The following is a 19,270-nucleotide window of genomic DNA, read 5'->3' as shown; positions in this document are numbered from 1 at the left end:
AACTATCGAGACTGCAAGATCTCAAAATACGTATCACACACATACCCATTCTCAGAATGCTTCCGGAAGAGATGCTCTACCAAAAGAGCCAGTAAACTAAGGATCAAGAAACAGGATCCAGGAAACAAGAGGGATGAGGGCAGTCTCCGGGATGACTGTGAGGGCATATCCCAGAATGACAGCGGCACTCCAATCACAGATCGGTGTTGTCCCTGAAAAGACTCCGGGAAAGAAGTCTCCAAAAAGATGGGATGAAAACTAGTTGAGTATGTCAAGTCATCAAATATTTTGAAAGGATATTTAGGTGACTGGAGGAGAGTTTGGGGTTTGACTGATAATAAATAGATGGAGAACTAAGAAAACAAAACAAAAATATGACACAATTATTAAATCCAGGGAAAACAAAAAGTTGGGCAAGAAAGGAATCATAAATCTTAAGTGGAACTGTTGTGAAATAATTGCAGTAGTTTCACAGTCACAGTGATGTCAATACTGGATATTGAGCTAATCAATTGTAAGATACATCGATTTTGGAAAGATGGGGCAATAGAAAGTATGCATATGGGTGGCCGGTTAGCTCAGCTGCTCAGAGCATGTTGCTACTAACACCAAGGTTGCCGGTTCGATCCCTCCATGGGCAACTTTGAGCTGCACCCTCCTTAAAAAAATAAAGAAAGAAAGTATACAGGTGTTTGGTGGTAGTGATTGTAGGGTCCAGAGAAATCTGTGGAGGGGATATAAATTCTCCATAGTGGTAAATCAATAGTGCCTAAATGAAAAAGGAAAAAAAAAAAAGAAAGAAATATCACTGAGCCTGACCTAAAGAAAGCTATGAGAGTTGGATGCTGTTGCCTCTGGGGACCAAGAAAAAAGGGTGCAAAGAAATGGGCAAGAAGGAGACTGTTGTTTTTTCCAAAAATCTTGTAGAACCATTTGATCCCTTAAGCCACATGAAAATATATACATTTTAAAAAATAAAAATTAAATTTAAAAATAGGGTCATAATTAAAGGAGAAATCTCATGGTCCTTGCCAAAAATAGACTTTTTGTTAAGTTATACTGTCTATTGGCATACAATATCTTATTTATTGGGCTTAACTCTTCTTTGCATAAAAATATATGGAAATAAAGGTGTAAGCAAGATGAGTTGAGAATGCAATGGAAACTCCCCCAGAATAACTGAAGATCTGCTCTTTACAATTCCTTTTAAACTTCTGAGAGGCATTCCATGTTCTTGTCCTTCACTTTTACTCAAAATACTCCTCCAAGTCTCCAGACAAGAATTCAGGTAGAAAATTATGCATATATGTAAGAGCTTTGTTCTTCAGGATTCTAAAGTGCTCTAATGGTCAGTGATAACAGTAAATATAAACTTCTTTTTTTTCCCTATTCTAATATATGCCCTAATTACTCCCCCAAACTTCGGGTGGGTTGTCAGGTCTCATCCTTAGCCTTTATTTCCACATGTTCAATTGGTACTCAATCTCTAACAAATAAACCTATTTCAACCTGGAAACTAACTAGAGGCTTTTCTGGATGAATCATCTCAGAGGAGGACATTTGAAAGTATCTACTGAGCCAAAAGCATATCCATAAGAGAAGGAAGAGATTGAGGATGGAGTACCTTCAGCTCAGAGTCCGAGTGGGAATGGGAGCCAGCTTCCAGGGGCCCCAAGTTTCTGCTACGCAACTTCTCCCACATAGAGTCCTGCAGACTCCTTCTTGCTGCTTTGGTCGTTTAGGGAAGGTGAAAAGCGAGTTCTCTACACTGGCTAGAACCAGGTGACTCTAGCCAGGGACAAAACAGTTGTGAAAACAGTCTTGGCACAAAAGAGAATGACAATAGCCCTGCTGCAGAGAGGCAGGTGCTGCCAAATGGGTCACGTCTAACTGCAAGCAGGGCTGGAATTATCCACTTGGACTGCAGCCTTGGCAGGCCCTGCATTTTTCTCTCTCCTTCTTCCTGGACTTATCCATGTGTCTCCGCCACATCCTCTTCTCTAATTTCTTCTCCTGGTGCACTGTCTCACCCCCGTCTCCACCACTGTCCTCTATACCCTTGACCTCTTCACCCTCCTTCACTTGTGTCCAGCTCTCTGACGGGTCAAAGTATGGGTTTTGGAGCTCTGACGTCACAGTCCTAGAGCTGTGCTAAAAAGAAAAATTACTCCACGCCTCAGATTTTTCCTCTTTCTGTATATATTTTTAAAGGGTTGTTAGGATTGAAACAATGTGTGCATGTGAGAGCTACTAGTACAACTTCCTCCTCAAACCTTTTTGGAATAAAGCAGACTATCTGCCTATCTATTGTCTATCTATCTATCAATCATCTATCTACCTGTCTAACCACCCATCCTCCGTATACATACATACCTCTATCTGTATCCAGACATACACATCCATCCATCATACATACATAAACATACAGAGATATGTCAAAATACAGGTTGCACAGAAGACACTCAATATAAGTGAGATTCTCGTCCCTCCTCCTCTCTAGTCCTGTGTGGTCACCCTGATACTCTTGTTCGTTCTGGAAGAAATGCCTTGTTTCTCAAAGCCTTTCTTCTTCCCTTCACTCATTACCTTATTCTTGCCCCCTAGTTTTCTTCTCACTTCCCCTTGTTGAGCACGTTTCTTTCATATTCTTTTTTTCTTTTAACATCAAGAAATTTCTGAATTCAGGCCTTGGCCCATAAATAGCCTTAGAGATCCTTGCTCCTCAAAATGTGATCCAGACAGAGCAGCAGCATTGACTGAGAACTTGCCAGAAATGCAGACTCGCCAACCCCACCTCAGACCTACTGAATCAGGACCTGCATTTTACATGAACTCCAGGTGATTTGTATATGTATTTGAGAAGCACTCCTCTCAGCACCTCCAGGTTTCTCTCGACTGAAACCAAATTTAGGAAGATGGCAGTGGAAACTCCTGGAATCAGTGACTAAATCTCTAGGTATTCTGAGTAACCTGACAATTAACAAGAAAAGAATTATGATGCAAACCACACACCAGGACTGTTAATGATTCAATGTACCTGAAATCTGACTGTTCTTCCTGAAGAAAAAAAAAAGTAAGAAAATGTCTCTGCTTGAGATTATTTACTGTTAATTAAGACATTCATTTCTGCAAAGCAAAAATTTATCCTGGAACCACAAACTACATCAAAAACATTTGTCATAGTACTAAGATTCTTCAACAAGAATTTGGAAACATCTGAAGTCTCAATGTAAAAAATGGTATATTCTGTAGAAAATATAGACAAATCATAGTTGGTGACCTTAATTTCTGTATGGAGCCCCAGGAAGAGGAGACACAGAGTGTCTGAATCACAATTTTAATTTTTTGTTTTTTTAAAAAAAGAACAAACAAAAACTCAAAACTATGTGAAAATATTCTAAGATAGTTTAAGAAAGGGCAAATTGTAGCCCAGAAGAAAAAGGAATCTGGACCAATTCACAAGAGAACCACAAGCATGGGACATTCTGTACTTATTTCTAGCCATATACGGAGGAACTCTGTAAAAAATTCAAAAGGAATGAAATAAACCACAAATTACGCATAAAAATATTTTAAAAGTATGTCTTTAAAGAAAGGGATGGTAGGACCACAGAGTGACATTAAACTGTGAACAATCTTGTTCCTAGTGTGCGCGGTATTTTGTACTGACTTGAAGGTAAAATAACCAGGACATGAGGCGGTTTACACAAGAAGTTTCCAGGCTGCCTCACAAAGCACTAGCTCAGCTTGAGACACAAGATGAATGGAACCTGCTGGAATGAGTCCAGCCCTGGTCATCCCTGCTGAAGTTACAAATGATTTTGTGTCCTATAAATATAGTATATGAAATAAAAGGGGGAAACACTCGCCCTTTTCAATGCAATTCTGAATTTTTCGAACTGCTCTAAGTTTTTGTTGGAAATTAAGTTATAAATTGCCAACTCTAAGAAATCTAGCATTTCTAGTTTTAATTCATCATGAGAGGCACACACAGAGACAAAAAAGAGTAACATTAGAATAAAACAAGGAAAGTTATTCCTCTTCTCGTCAATACCATGCTGATAAAGAAATCACTCATTTTCAGCATGGGAATCATTTCAGAATAGGAAATCAGAGACGATGACAAAACTCTCTCTGAGTTCACTGAATACAATCATCATCACTCAGAACTTTGTCTAATCCATAATTATCAAGGGATCTATTCATTTTAAGCTCCAAAGACTCTAGACTCTTTTCTCCACTTGTTTGTACATGAGTCTAGATTTAGGCACAGATCAATTTTGAAAAACGAAGGCCCAAGGCATAGAGATAATAAAAGATTCCGATGTGAGCAAGAAGCAAGGAGATTCAGAGGTCGTATCAAGCATAGGCCTTGCTACACTCCTGGAGGTAGGACGAAGCCCCTGAAAAATTCTGTGTTGGATGCCCTCTCCCTCCAACCTCAGATCCAAACTATGCTGCTGAATTTATAATCCAGTCATACACATGTGGTAATGGGTTATCGCCGGTGACTTCATTTCATTTGCATTTTAGAATCTGGAGATTTGCAGCAGCTATAATTGAAGAAAAATTCTCATTTCTTAAAGTCCTTTACTTCACTAATGTCTTTATAAATACAGAAGTTCACAGATTCAAAAAACAGAGAACTTTAATTAAATCATTTGGTATAGAACATCTGGCAAAATCACTGTCCATCAAAATGCAGTGATGCTGGAAGAAAGTGGCTTTATCGTTTGGAGAGTGTTCTGTACTTGATCCCAAATGATACGGTCATCATGTGCAGTCTGCGCTATATTTGGAAGTGATCAGTGACTTTTTAAAAAGACATAGCATAGCCCATTAAATTTTACTATTGTTCCAATGTCAAAACATTACTCTTTAAATTATTTCTTTGTTCTTTCCTCATAAAAACAATAGCTACCATATGACATGCTTATACATGTCATGACTAGTCTTGACCCTTTTGCCTTTTGAAATATTTAACTTAATATGACCTGAAGAAGTAGTATGAAAAGTTAGACCCTTTTGATATCCCATGATGCTTCTTTTATATATGGGCTTAATATAAAATCTTATGCTTACATCATATTTTACCTATTATAAAACATATTTAAATATATTAGTCTTTGGTGACTAAATGAATGGCAAGTAGGAGCCAGAATACATAATTTTAAAAATCTAAGCTTTGGTGAAAAACAGACCTGGATTCAAATTCCAACTCCTCAATGTAGTAATTGTGAGCTACAGCAGGTCATTTGATCCCACTGAACCCAGGTTTCCTGCTCTGTAAAATGGGGATATTAGGATGTCTTCATAGAATCGTTGTAAGGAGTAAACAAGGTAATTAGGTAAAATGCACATACAAAATGCTCAGTGAACAGCAGCTCTTCCTACATGACATGATCCTCAAGAGGTAAGTTATTAAACCCTTGTACCACGAGAGAACTAAGGCTCTGAAATTACAAGATGTGCCCAAGGTCACACAGTTAGGACTTCGAGATCTGGGACTAAAACGCAAGAGAGCAGACTCCAATTTCATGCTTTTTTTCCCGTAAGAAAGACACCCTCCTGGTTTCTATTGTTGGTTAAATGACTATTTTACAGCTTCTTCTCTTCTGAAGTTGTGGTCTGCTCTGGCTATGAAAGCTCTCCTGCTTCCAAGGTCTGTGCAAGCCTGATTGAGGTGTGATCCCAGGCTGTGTGAGTCTTCCTGTATTTTTGCCATCTGTAAACACTGCAAGACGCTTCACTTATTTTTACCATTTTCTGTTTGTATGTGACTCTAAAGAGGAATCTAGCAATTCAAAATCTCCATGTCAAAATTTTTTTCAGCCACTGGCAAAAATAACTCAGAAGAAAGTATTACCTTTGACAGAGCATACCCATTTCTCCATAATTTGAAGGTGTTATTAGATTTATCTATAAATGAAACTACTGTGTGCTTTTGTGACAGTTACTTGCAATCTTTGCTTTCTTGAATATGTTTAGAAGCAGCAAATGCAAATATGGGATTTGTGGCTGGATAACGCCAGCAAGAGCTGCTCGTGCTTGCTCTACTCTGTTCCTTCATTGATGCCCATGAGGTAATCAAGATGCAAACTATGTCCTGAGATGTGCTTGGTCAACTCAATACCATTTGGAAATACATATTTTATTTGACAGCATTCATAAATCACATATTTTCCCCTCAGACTAACTTGCAGTGTGAAAATGCTTCCCTATGTTAGAAATGGGTCTCTCCATTCTGCTGAGGAAGGAGGAAACAGAGTCTAGGTTTCACAGCATGTTGAAGATAATATTGAGCAGGCACATGTACAGGTTTAAAATGGTGTCCTTAGAGTTCATGTTAAGCAATTCTCTAGTGTTTTCTGTACTGCTACCTTAGTGGTGATTTTGACACAACATAATCCTATTAGTAAGAATTAAATCACTCTTCACAAAGACTATTCATAAGTCGGTATAGCTGATATGTAGCTTCATACACCCAATTCAGATACATTTAAGCTCTTCCTCTTCAGTAAAGAAGCACATTATTTTTAAACTTCTTCATTGAGTCCAAGGACACAGGACACATGAAGAAACTTGGTTGCTACTTCTCCCAATTCCAAATCACTTTTCCTTAAACTTATTCCCCTTTGTCCTGAGCCTTTGAGCAAGCAGGAGAAGACGCCCCTTGTTTTCCCATTTCCACAGGAATAAGTGAATGTTTTCCCACTCAGAACAAGACCTCGGAGGTGTAGGCAGGAAGAAAGGAGCAGAGCTGCCACCCAAGGCGCTCACAGGCCAGAAGGCCTGGACCTCATTCTCCTCTCGGGCACTCGCAGAGCCTGGAAGGCTGCCGTTCACCTTCACTGAAATGGCCTGCTGGCCCTTGGGGCACAGAGACAGAGCAGGAATAACCAGCTGCCTGCTGGTGGTGGTTCTGCACAGACGGTTATTGCACTGACTTAGAACCAGTTCAGGAGGAGTAAAGGCCAGGTAGCAATTTGTAAACCTTACCAGAAACATTTTGTTCATCATACTAAAGAAAATTACAAGAGAAAAACTTTCCGTTTTTATAAATTTATATGACTTGAAAAATTCTCAGGAAAACTGAGAACGCTGCTTTGTATTTATTTATTTTCTTTCCTTCAGGCTATCATGATCATTGAAGTATTATGACAAGACAAGACAAAAGGATTAGAGGAGATACTGTAATTATGTGATGTCTTTTTTTTTTATTGTGGAAAGATATACCTAACATGAAATTTACCATTTTAAATGTTTTAAATGTATAGTCCAGTGAATTAGGTATATTCACATTGATGTGTTAACTATTACCACCATCCATCTAGAGAACCTTTTCATCGTCCCAAATTCTGTACCCATTAAACTCTAACTCCCCATTCTACTCTCCTCCCCAGCCCTCGGTGACCACTATTCAACTATCTGATTCTATGATTGGACTATTCTAGTTACCTCATATAAGTGGAATCATACAATATTTATCTTTTTGTGTCTGACTCATTTCACTTAGCATAACGTGTTCAAGGTTCATCCATGCTGTAGCACATATCAGAATTTCATTCCTTGTTAAGGCTGAATAATATTCTACGGTATGTATGTGCCACATTTTGGACCTTTTTGTAAAAGTCATCTTTTCCTCATTTGTCTCTTCCTCCTTTCTTTGCTTCCATTTGGCTCCATATTTCTCACTAACACCCACCTTCCTTGCCTCCCTACACATATTTCCCTTCCTCCACTCTTCCCATTTCTCCTTTCTCTCCTCCCTTATATACTCAACATTTTCACTACATGGTTAATATTAGGATTATTATATACCAGGTATGTAATAATCTTTTTACAAAATACTCTTTTATGAATATTTTAAAAAATGAGATAAAACTCATTTATCTAGTTTTAATTTTTTTAAACCATTTTAGAAACTTTTAACAATGATGGCCCTTATGTCATAAGATTCTTAGATAGATGTAGTTGGAGGTGTAGTCGCAGATTTCTGCATTAACTACTACCTTTGAATAGGTTACTTCTGTCCTCTGGTTTCCGTTTTCTAATACGTAAAATCAATTGTACTATGTGGTCTTTGGAGCCCTAATATTCAGGGACTTATGAAGATCAATCACGTGAATGAACTTCTTGGCAAGAAAATATTGATTTATTTAGGAAGCATTAATTCCCTGCAATGAACTTGGTAATGGACAATAACAGCATTGTGAGTTTAAGCCTTAAAATGTGAACAATGTTCACAAAGATAGAAAGAAGTTTGGCACATCAATTAGGGTGTTTTTTGCAGATTTGTTTTCTATATTTTTTCCATTAAATTTGTAGCTAGTTGTTTTCTACAAGTCCCTCTAAAGCTACTCAGTTGCTTCATCCCACTATCAAAACATCCTACTACTAATTAATTCTAGCTTATTGAGTTTTCAAAAAGAAAATGTGGCAAATAACACCAAAACTTGAATCCATACCTGAGAATGAAGCTCCTTACAACAAAGTTCGATCTTGTTAAACAAACAGAACCTCATAATCTGTAGGGCTGCTTATGTGCCTTACCCATTCTCAGCTTATAAAAACATACACACAAATCTTTATCTGCAACTTAATTTCTTTGCAGACCAAAATGGTCCATTTCCAACATTCAAAGACTTTCTCCTTACTTTTTTTCTCTGTAGATGGCAACAACCCTCCTTGTTATGAATTACCTCCTTTTATCACCACAAGAAAAGATTTGGTGCCAATTACTTAAACCAGTCATTACAGAGGTCTGAAGCATGGTTTCTCCATCTAGCTGGATCCCTACTACAGAGGAATGATCAAGTTACTGAGCTGTAGTTTTCGGAGGCCTGGTAGTTTCTTGGAATCTGCTGAGGGAAAAGAATTTGTGTCCTGTCAGCCTGGGGTCCTTTCAGGACCTGAAGCCCATCCTACAGTGATACAGCTTTACAAAAGCGCTTCCCTCTCTCTCCTGTTTGAATGTATAGGTCAAGTCCTGCCTCCTCAGTTCCAATTTAACACCTGTCCTCCTGGCTCAACTCACAGATGCATGATTTATATGTTCTTTTGATGTTTCTTTAGTTAGTATCAAAAGATATCTTCGGACTCTCCTCCCTTGTTAAAAGTATGGATCTTACTCCTATGACCTCTTACTTGTTTACTGTCATCCACAGAGGGTGAGATATCTGGCCACTGGGCAGAAGAAATGTAGTTTCTTACTAAACACAAGTATCTACTGCACTTTTAATCTTGGCTTTTGGATATTATGCCAGATTTACCAACAGAGTTCATGAAAAATAAACACAGGTGTGAAATTTATCTTGCCTAATGTTAAGATTTCAAGTCAAGTTAATGATTTAATACAATGATTGAGCCAGTACTTTGAGTAGTCTTTAAATGAAAAAGTCAAATATAATAATAACTATTATTCAGCCCCTTTTAAATTTGGAGTTTTGGATACTGCTTGCTTCTTTTGTCAAAACTCAAACCATCTCTCCAAGGCCACACCGGTCCAGTTCCAAAAGTGACACACCACTAACTTTCACACTGCAAGCAGTGTACAGGAGGTAGACTGTGCAGTTATTTACATTTAAATGATTCTGTTTAGGCTAGAAGCAGGCCACTTGCTCTAGGCTGATGTGTTTACACTGATACAGCTGTGTATTCTCATCTACTTGGCATCAAATACACCCTTTTGGGAGACAGTTAAATGTGGTTAGTAGTTTACATAGAAATTAGTTGGTGACATCAATAACAACACATTTTAAACAACTGAACCACAAACTGAGTTCAGAGGCCAGCCATCTAGTCAGGCCCTTTACTTAGCTGAGCATATATTTTGTGCCCCTTAAGAGGAAGTGAACATGGGTTAAAGCACAGGCTCTGGAGTCGGATTTCTTGGGTTAGCATCTTGGCTGAAGCCTCCAGCCATGAGATCTTGACGTTATCTACCTCATGAGGCTTTTGTAAAGAAATGAGCTAACATAAGAAAAGTGCTTAAAACAGTGTCTGACATAGGACAGGCACGTTACAAACATGCTTTGTTTAAAAGTGATATATTAGTGCTGTGGTGTGGTCCAGACATAAACCCAGCTTACTCAAAAAACTTGTACATGTTCAATGTGAATGAAATAATTATGGGCAAATCATAGAATCTTAGTTTTGAAAGGGATCTTATAGGTCTCCTAGGGGAACTTACCATCTAAGCTGTGCACAGCATCCTAGTACATGGCCTTCCATACACAGCATATCAACAAGGATTAAAATGCACGCTATTGCTGGAGCACACTAGCCATGTGTGGTGGCACACTGGAGTGTGTGTTACACGTTGGCCATGATCTTGCTCCTTCATCCCACAAGGTCAGCCTCTTGTCTTCACCCCCAAAGTGCTGTACACATTTAAGATTCATCCACGTGATTACATGCATCAGAAATTCATTTCTTTCTACTACTGAGTAGCATTCCGGTGTATGACTATATCACCATTTTCTTATCCATTTACCTGCTTAAAAACACTTGGGTTGTTCACATGTTGGAGCTCATAGGAATACAATCTGCTGTGAACATTATTGTGCAAGCTTTTTATGGCTATATCATCTTTATTTCTGTTGGGAAAATGTCTAACAATGGAATTGCTAGCTGACGGTAGGTGTAGATTTGACTATATAAGAAACTTCCAGACTACTTTCCAAAGTGGTCACACCATTTCACAGCAGTGAAGGGGAGTTCTGGTTGCTTCACATTCTCCCCAACACATAGTGTCATCAGTATTTTAAATTTTAGCTATGCTGATGATGTGATGGGGTATCTCCGTGGTTTTAATATGCATTTCCTTAATGACTAATTATATTGAGCATTTTTTGATGTGCTTATTGGCCCTTTTTACATCCTCTTTGAAGTGTCTGCCAGATCATTTGCCCATTTTTAATCAAATTGTTTATGCTGAGTTCTTTACATATTCTGATTACAAATCCTTTATCAGATCAATGTGTCATAAATATTTTCCTACAGTCTTCTCTTTTATTAATGTTTCTTTAAAGAATTGATATTTTTTAATGTTGATAGCTTACCTATTTTTTAGGATTAGAACTTTTTGTTCTGTCCTAAAACTGCCTAATCTAATTTTGTGAAAACATTTTCCTATGTTTTCTCCTAGAAGCTTCATAGATTGAGCTTTTGTATTTTAGTCATATTCCATCTCAAATTAATTTTTGTGCGTGGTAGGTAATGAGCTTCATATTTAGTAATGTGTTTATCCATTTGTTCCAGGACCATTACAGGAAAGACTATTTTCCCCCCTTTGAATTATCTTGGTATCTTTGTCAGAAATTATCTGATCATATATATATATATATATATATATATGAATGGGTCAATTTCCGGGCTCCCTCTTCTGTTCCAATGAGCAGTTTTCCTTATACCAATATTATACCATCTTGATTATTATACCTTGAAATCCAAATGTGTAAGTTGTCAACTTTGTTCTTCGTTTTCAAGATTGATTTAGCTATTCTAGGTCATTTACATTTCCTTTTAAATTTTAAGTTGGCTTGTCAATTAAAAAAAAGTCTGTTGGAATTCTGACTGGGATGGCTTTGACTCTCAATTTTGAGAGGATTGACATCTTACTAATATTGAGCCTTCCAATTCGTGTATTTAGGTCAATCTTCTTTAGCTTCTCTCTGCAATGTTTATTTGTTTTAAGTGTACAAGTCTTGCACATATTTTGTTCAATTAGTCCATAAGTATTTCCTTTTTTTCTATTAGAAGAATACTTTAAACTTTTAATTTCCAATTATTATTTGCTAATATATTGAAATACTTTGTGTGTGTGTGTGTGTGTGTGTGTGTGTGTGTGTGTATTGACTACTTTGTATGCTGTTATCCTGTGGCCTTGGTAAACTAATTTATTAGGTCTTATATTTTTTTAGGAGACACTTAAGGATTTTTCTACACAATCAATCGTCTGTGAATAAAGATAGTTTTACCACTTCCTTTCCAACACATAAGCCTTTTATTTCTTTTTCTTAACTTAGTATACTGGCTAGGACCTCCAGTCCTATTCCATAATGTTGAATAGAAATGATTATAGTTTTCTTCCTGATCTTCATAGGAAAGTGTTAAGTCTTTGACCAATAGTGAAAATACTATACTAGCTGTCAGTTTTTTAAAAAAAGTTCTTTATCAGGTTGAAGAAGTTCTCTTCTATTCCAGATTTTTTTGGAGTTTTTACATAAGTGATGTAAGAAAAATGAAAATGAAGGCTTTTTTTTTTTTTTTTTAAGTCCAATTTCAGAAATGTAACTAGGGGTAGCTTTGAGCAGCTATGGCTTTAAAAAAAATTGTGGTAAAATACATGTACCATAAAATTTACCACCTGAATTATTTTTAAATGTACATTTCAGTAATGTTAACTGCATTCACAATGTTGTGTAGTTAATCTTCAGAACTCTTTTCATCTTGCAAAACGAAAACTCTGTATCATTAAACAATAACTCACCATTGTGCTTTCTGTCTCTATGCATGACTAGATATCTTGTATTAGTAAAGTCACACAGTGTTTATCTTTTTGTGGCTGGCTCATTTCACTTAGTGTAATGTCCTCATGGTTCATCCATGTTGTAGCGTGTGTCAGAATTTCCTTTCTTTTTAAGGCTGAAGAAATTCCATTGTATGTACATACCACGTTTTGTTTATCCAGTCATTTGTCAATAGACACTTTTTGACTGTTGTGAATAGTGCTGGTATGAACACTGGTGTATAAGTGTCTGTTTCAGTCCCTGCTTTCAGTTCTTTTGGGTATATACTCAAAAGTAGAATTGCTGGATCATACGGTAATTTTAAGGAATTGCCTTACAGCAGATGCACCATTTTACATTCCCATCAATGGTGCATAAGAGTTCTAATTTCTACACATTCTTGCCAACACTTGTTGTTTTCTATTTTTTTTATAGCAGCCATTCTAATGAGTATGATGTGGGAAAATGAAGTTTAAGTCATTATACATATTTTCCAAATCCTCACATATGTGCCAATTATTAGGGAGGATTGTTATGGAAAAGATTCCTGTCCTGGGGGCAAGCTTGAACATGATAAAGTCTAATAGAACATGAATTCTCCTCATTCCTAATTATTTTTAAATGGTCTATATTTGTTTCTACCAATCTGTGCCTTTAACTGCCAATAATGGCTTTGCAGATAGAACAAAAGTCATTTGAGCGTCTCTAAGGCTCCTTTTTAGCGGAAGAAAAACAGAAATATGTGGTCTTCTTCCTCTAATCTTAGTTCATTTAACTACGTATCACCCAAAAGATTTCATGTTGTCTATGCAGTATCATTACTTTAGAATCAGAAAAAAGGAAAGCGAAAACAAATGTAATTTTAAGAAGCATAACATGTATATTTTTCTCATGTTATCTTTTCATAAAAAAGGCATTATGTAGTTGTACAATACTGCTAGGTTCCCTTTCTCACGGCTGTATCTTCATCCCCAACACAAATTCTTTAAGAGTTCTAAATTAAGTACATCCACAAATGTTCACAGAATATACTTAAGGGAAACAGTGCATTCACAACAATCTAAATGTAATTTAATTTATCTGGCTTAGATTCAGATCAAATTTGATGGCACGGTAACCAGGCACAGCTTAGCTTTTATATTTATTGTTACTAAGTTCTCAGCTAGATTCAGTGCCTTCTAAAACCCTCTAAAGGAGTATGGCTAAAATACAAACATCATCAGATAAATGCAGCAAAGCCAGAAAACTAGGAAATCGAATCATTTTTTTCTCTCACCTGAAAAAGTTGAAAAAGTATCATTAACTTAGTTCTTATTACTGAACCCCTCAGAAAAGACATGATAGAAAACAACCTTGGGAGAAAATCATCTTTGCATTTCCAGGGTCTCATAGAGCATCCAGTACTTGGTAGGTATTCAGTAAAAATGCATTGAATAAATAAATGGTTGAGGGTATTAGTCTGTGTTTTTTGACTTCTGTGTGTACATTCCTTGATGTCCAGAAAACTGTCTTAATACTAAAAACAGAACACATTCAGAAACTCATGGCCAAAGTGTGATATAATAAAACGTACTTCTGGTCTTTGCCCCTCATTTCTTACACAGAACTTCAAAAACCCTTTGAACTTCCTGACTGATAGTTGTGTGTCTTTGTTATGCTAATGAGACAACTCAGGGTGGGTCCTTAGATAGTTTCAGCAGGAGCTGGCCACACCTGAAAGACTATGCACATTTGGAGAGGGTAGGAACTTCCAGCTTTGACCCTCCAAGGAGGCCAAAGGGTCTGAGATTGAGTTCAGTTATAGCCAATGATTTAATCAGTCATGCCTACATAATGAAATCCCATATAAAAACTCTGGATATGGAGGCTAGTGGAGCTTCCTGGTTCATGAACTTTCTGATGCACTGGGAGTGTGGTATGCCCTAACTCCTTGGGAACCAGAGCTCCTATACTCAAGAGTCTCTTAGACCTTTCCCTAGGAATCTCTTCATTTGACTGTTCATTTGTATCCTTTATAATAAAACGGTGATTGTAAGTACAGAACTTTCTTGAGTTCTATGAGCCATTCCAGAAAATTATCAGACCTGAGAGGATCATGGGAAACCTAAAATTTGTGGTTGTCCAGGCAAAAGTGTGGGTGGCTTGGAGACACGTGCAATTTGTAGTTGGCATTTGAAGTGGGGCAATCTTCTGAGACTGAGCCCTTAGGTTCCGGAGTCTTTGCTAACTCTGAGTAGTCAGAACCAAATTGAATTGTAGGACGCCCCATCAGTGTCAGAGAATTGGTGTCAGAATGTCATAGAAGAAACTACAAAACAGCAACAGGTAGGAGAGGAGCCTACTGGATTCTGCTCTGCACTGGCATAGCATTTGTTGCCAGAGATTATAATTCCCATGTGGGCTGGAAACCTTGACTCAATTGGCTTAGGTTAAATTACGTGCCCAGCGTCTGGCACAGTGGTTTGCATAGTCATTGTCCCAATAATTGCTGGAGAATAAATGACTTTTATCTATGTGATCACCCAAAAAGTACATTTTGTGAGTGAGTCGGTGGAGAGAGTTAAATATCTCAGAGTTAACATAAAGCACTTCAGCATATCTCATGGATAGAAAGTATACATGTGTTGAATCTGGTCATGCCCTCTGAAGAGTTAAATGTCAGTTAATCATGGTCTGTATACTAAATAAAAGAGCTGGAACCTTGGTCTGGTTGGGGGTAGGCCAAAGCCACAAACCCAGAATGCTTCAGTGAATAAATCCACAGCCAGATCTTACTCTCTCAAACTAATGGCTTTGCTTCTTTGGACTTTTGCTGAACTTTGCATAAGAGCAGGTACAAATATAGCTTGGGGGAAAAATTGGGGCCACTGCACTGAATGAATACTTTGAAACTCTGGGACAGTTACTGGAATGCTATTTAGCAGCATAGTAAATCCTGCCCAGTGTCACTTGTCAGCTCAGATTTCCAGAAGACATTTCTTGTAGCAGTCAATGGTCAGTCTGCATTGCATTAGTATGCTTCACAACTTTATGTATTGTGGTTTATGTGGGCAGATATTTTGAGACTCAGCTGTGGAAGAATATGGCTGCTTTTAACATTCTAGGCAAAAGCTCCACTCTGAGAAAGCAGACTAGACTTTTAGCCTTGTTAGTATTTTGGGAAGTATGTCATCATAATGATATTTCCAGGCTGCTCTGGCAATAGCCGTAAGAGAGAGACCATTGACACAGCCTCCTTAAATTAACAAAAGGGGGGATACCATTTTCTACTTATACAATTGGAAAAGAATTTTAAAAATAATATCCAGTATACTGAGACTATATCTCTACACTACTGATAAGAGGGCCATTTGGCAAAACAAGTAACTTAAAAACATGCATACTCTTTGATGCCACAGTTTCACCTCTAAGCATGAGTCCTAAGAAAATAATCTTATCTCTGTAACTATTTATCCATTAGTTTATGTTAAACACAGTGTTGTTCTTAATAGTGAAAAATTGGAAATCCACAAAATGTCTTAACAGTAGGGAATTGCCTGAAGAAATTTTGCTATATCCATATGAAGGAATAGTATTCAACTGTTAAAAATAAGGTTGTAGAAGAATATATAATGACATGGAAAATTGTTCATAGTCTATCGCTAAGTTAAAAGCCGCTTACAAAACACTATGTACACGGCAAGTCTATTTTTGTTTAAAAATCATGCAAAAGAATAATCTGCCCATGTGCATAGAAGAAAAGGCTAGAAGACTACACATTCAAATGCTAATAGCAACTATTCTGGGGTTCTGATCTTTACAGGAGGTTTTTACCATTTCTTTTATGCTCCCTCTAGCAAATCTTATATAACAAATATTATAGCAGCAATTTGGGGGGGGGGGTAGCTTTAAACATTTCAAAGAAAATGAGCAGCAAACAAACAAACAAACAAACCTATGATGAATTAGGATTATTTACTAATAAAGGAGCAAGAATGTTTTACAGTATTTGATTAAACCCTGGCACATTCCAGGACTTGACGTTCAAAGGCAGTTAGTTCAAAATAATTTACACGAGCCCTCATGGCACAGAATGGTCTTAAAAGTTTTCTCTGTTTTAATTTAATATGCGGCCTGACATAGTCACACAGATGCCACCTCGGAAATGACAGGTTTCAGCTCTCTAGCTAACACTCTCCATGCCATTGACATCTAACAGTGAGGCTACGGAAAAATAAATGAAGAGCTCGTAGCCCAGATCCATACATAGACAGATCCATCACAGATTATTCAGGAGAAGTTAGAAATGTGTGGAGTAAATCCTTAACCTCTGGTAGGTGATGATACCATCTGTGACAGCACCCAACCTTTTCTACAAGTGTCCTTTCCCTGACAGAATGGATTGGAGACATCATCTTATCTAGTCACATCATCCAACTGCCAGCAACTGATGCAGCTGGCTGGGTAGTGGACTCGAAATTTTAAAAAAAAGACTGATGGTGAAAATGGCTACAAGGTAGAGAGCTTAGTGCACATGAGTACCCATCCTGTGAAATGTGGCACTTTTCCCTGTCTGTCTCCAGCTGTTCCTGGACCATAAAAGGGAAAGAGACAAGAATATATTTACGTTGCCCACAAATGAATGAGCCAGAGATCCAGACAAACTTAAGCTTACACTTGAAATCTAAAAGTGCACCATTAGTGGCAGGACAGGGGAGAGAGTTCCAGCCTAATTTAAAGCTACTCTCAGCAAATTCGCCCCGTAGCTGATCCAACCCTGCCCAGACAGGCATTTTGAATTACACAAAACCTAGCATACTGTAGAAAAATGGCAGTGGCTAGAAGTTTAAGCACATATGTTTCCGTATGACAACTCCAAGGAATATGCGTTCTTGATAGTCTTCCACAGTCCTCTGGGGACCAGTAGTGAGTCCAAGTTAACTTACCCTTAGGCATCTCCCTTACGTCTAAACTCAGAGTTTAAATGGAAGACTGCAAAGCATTTCACTACCAGAGATTCCCCAGGTATTTCCCCAGCCCACCATTCTTCCAGAAATGCAAATGGCCAGGAGGTCACAGAATACATCACTCATTAGCCTGACTGACTCACCTGGCTGTCGCTCGTCCTCCAGAAGCTTCAGTCTACAGGTGTGCAAACGGTTGAACAGGTGGCTGCAGCCTTCTCTGTGTAAGGCAGACATGGCTGTGGCTCCAGTATCACTAGGGCATTTCCCTCCCTCCACCAGTCACCTAAAACGGTCTTCACTAGACACCCAGAACCACAGGCGTACATGCAGATCCTGTCCTTCTGTGTAAAACATTTACTTCTCTAATAAACTGCCAAATGTTTCCCAGTCATGATTCTTGAAATAAACATTTACCAGTAGAACTTCCCCTACATATAAAGATGCCAATTCATTTAGATAAAAACACAACTTAATTCTTCTTTCATTTCAAAGCACATTGAAGCTTTCCCCCTTATAGTGTAAAATCCTACAAAGTAACTATGTCTAACAGATTACAGTTCGGGCATTTTTTGACTCCTTCTTCTGACATGAAATCGAATGCTCTGAGTATTTAGAGAGGACTGCTAGAGTAATACAAACACAAGGGGAGAAAAAGTGCTGTTGAGTTAAATCAAGTATTATAATTTCTAAGCCTGGTCCGAGTTACCCTCTGTGACAGCGGAAAGAGAACAGTTCTTAAGGGAAGCTGGAAGGAGGAGGAGCCGAGTGGGCCGGGCTGATTAGCATAAAGAGGCGGCAAGAAATGGCAACAGAGTCGCTTTGAATAAGAGTGACCAACGCAGGGATTCTAAAAAGGAGTCCTGATGTTACAGTAATTATATATCTGACTTCTGCTACTTTGTCATTAAAAGCTCAAAGCAGGGGTTTATGCTGCATGGATATTCATGGGAAATCTAAAGGTCTAACAGGAACTGCTAATGAGTCCATGGAAATGTACTGCTGGAACTTTCAATTTCTGTAAACACCTTCAAGTCTTCAGAGACGGGCAGTTAGTTATAAAGCAGCCTGCCTGCCAAGGTAACTATTTGGTATTCTGCAAGAAAAATAAACACACAAAATGTTATCCTTCCAGCTATCTCTCTGTTTCCTCTCAAATTCTCTACTGCTACTTCTAGGTCATAAGACAAAGCTATTTCCAGTGGTGGCTTTTTGTGTGTATGTACTGAAAAAGCATATTTCATTGAAATATTGAAGACACTTTCTATTTCACTGAAATAACAGCATACTTATTAATGTTTAAAAATAAGCCCGGACACCTTTCACTTAACTTGGAAGCTTGATACCTCTGAAGTCATAATGAATGCTGATGGACCCTGCCCTATTAGATTCAGAAAGGAGGTGGTGGGCAAAGAGAAAGGAGAAAGGGGGTGCTGTTTAGCCAGAGCGTCTGGACCCTGCAGCTTCCTGCGCATTTTTGGAAATTGGTGCTCAACTTGACACCATAACTAGAATGTTACCTCCTAGCCAGAACTGGGTGGGCACGCTCATTTTACTCGTAGACAATGAACGATTCCCTAAACATTCTCTGAGCTATGAGAACTCGTGAAATGTGTAACTGCTCTTTCAGAATCCTTACGATTTATTACACTGTTATTATTGTAATAGTCTATATCGGTTTCAGGTCCCTCACAGTATAGCAGCTTATGGAAGTGGTTAGCTATTTGAAAGAGATTCCTGTTATTAGAGACCCGTTGTTTCTGCTACAAATGGCCGGCGTTTACCTCCTGCTTCACAATGGTCACGGTGGAAGGC

The 19,270-nt window shown here is 38.0% G+C and overlaps 1 protein-coding gene across 4 annotated transcripts in view; it reads right to left on the bottom strand.

Annotated features, from left to right (window-relative positions):
- Positions 1-18,171, bottom strand: part of RANBP3L (RAN binding protein 3 like) — a 44,916-nt gene extending 26,745 nt beyond the window's left edge. Inside the window, exons 1-2 of one of the 4 annotated variants that reach the window (XM_074329006.1) lie at positions 17,873-18,158; positions 17,602-17,675 (exon numbers count right to left, since the gene is read on the bottom strand). Coding sequence is in view for 3 of the 4 variants with exons in the window: in XM_019737316.2 (XP_019592875.2) it covers positions 17,602-17,692 (91 nt within the window). In the remaining variant the exon portion in view is untranslated. Of the gene's footprint in view, positions 1-1,624; positions 1,718-17,601 lie in introns of those variants that run through there. The other 3 variants (XM_019737316.2, XM_074329001.1, XM_074329002.1) reach the window with 3 other exon arrangements.
- Positions 18,172-19,270: the final 1,099 nt, after the last annotated feature.

Source organism: Rhinolophus sinicus, linkage group LG03, assembly GCF_036562045.2.
Source record: "Rhinolophus sinicus isolate RSC01 linkage group LG03, ASM3656204v1, whole genome shotgun sequence".
NCBI lineage: Eukaryota > Metazoa > Chordata > Mammalia > Chiroptera > Rhinolophidae > Rhinolophus > Rhinolophus sinicus.
This window is presented reverse-complemented; position numbering and strand designations above follow the sequence as displayed.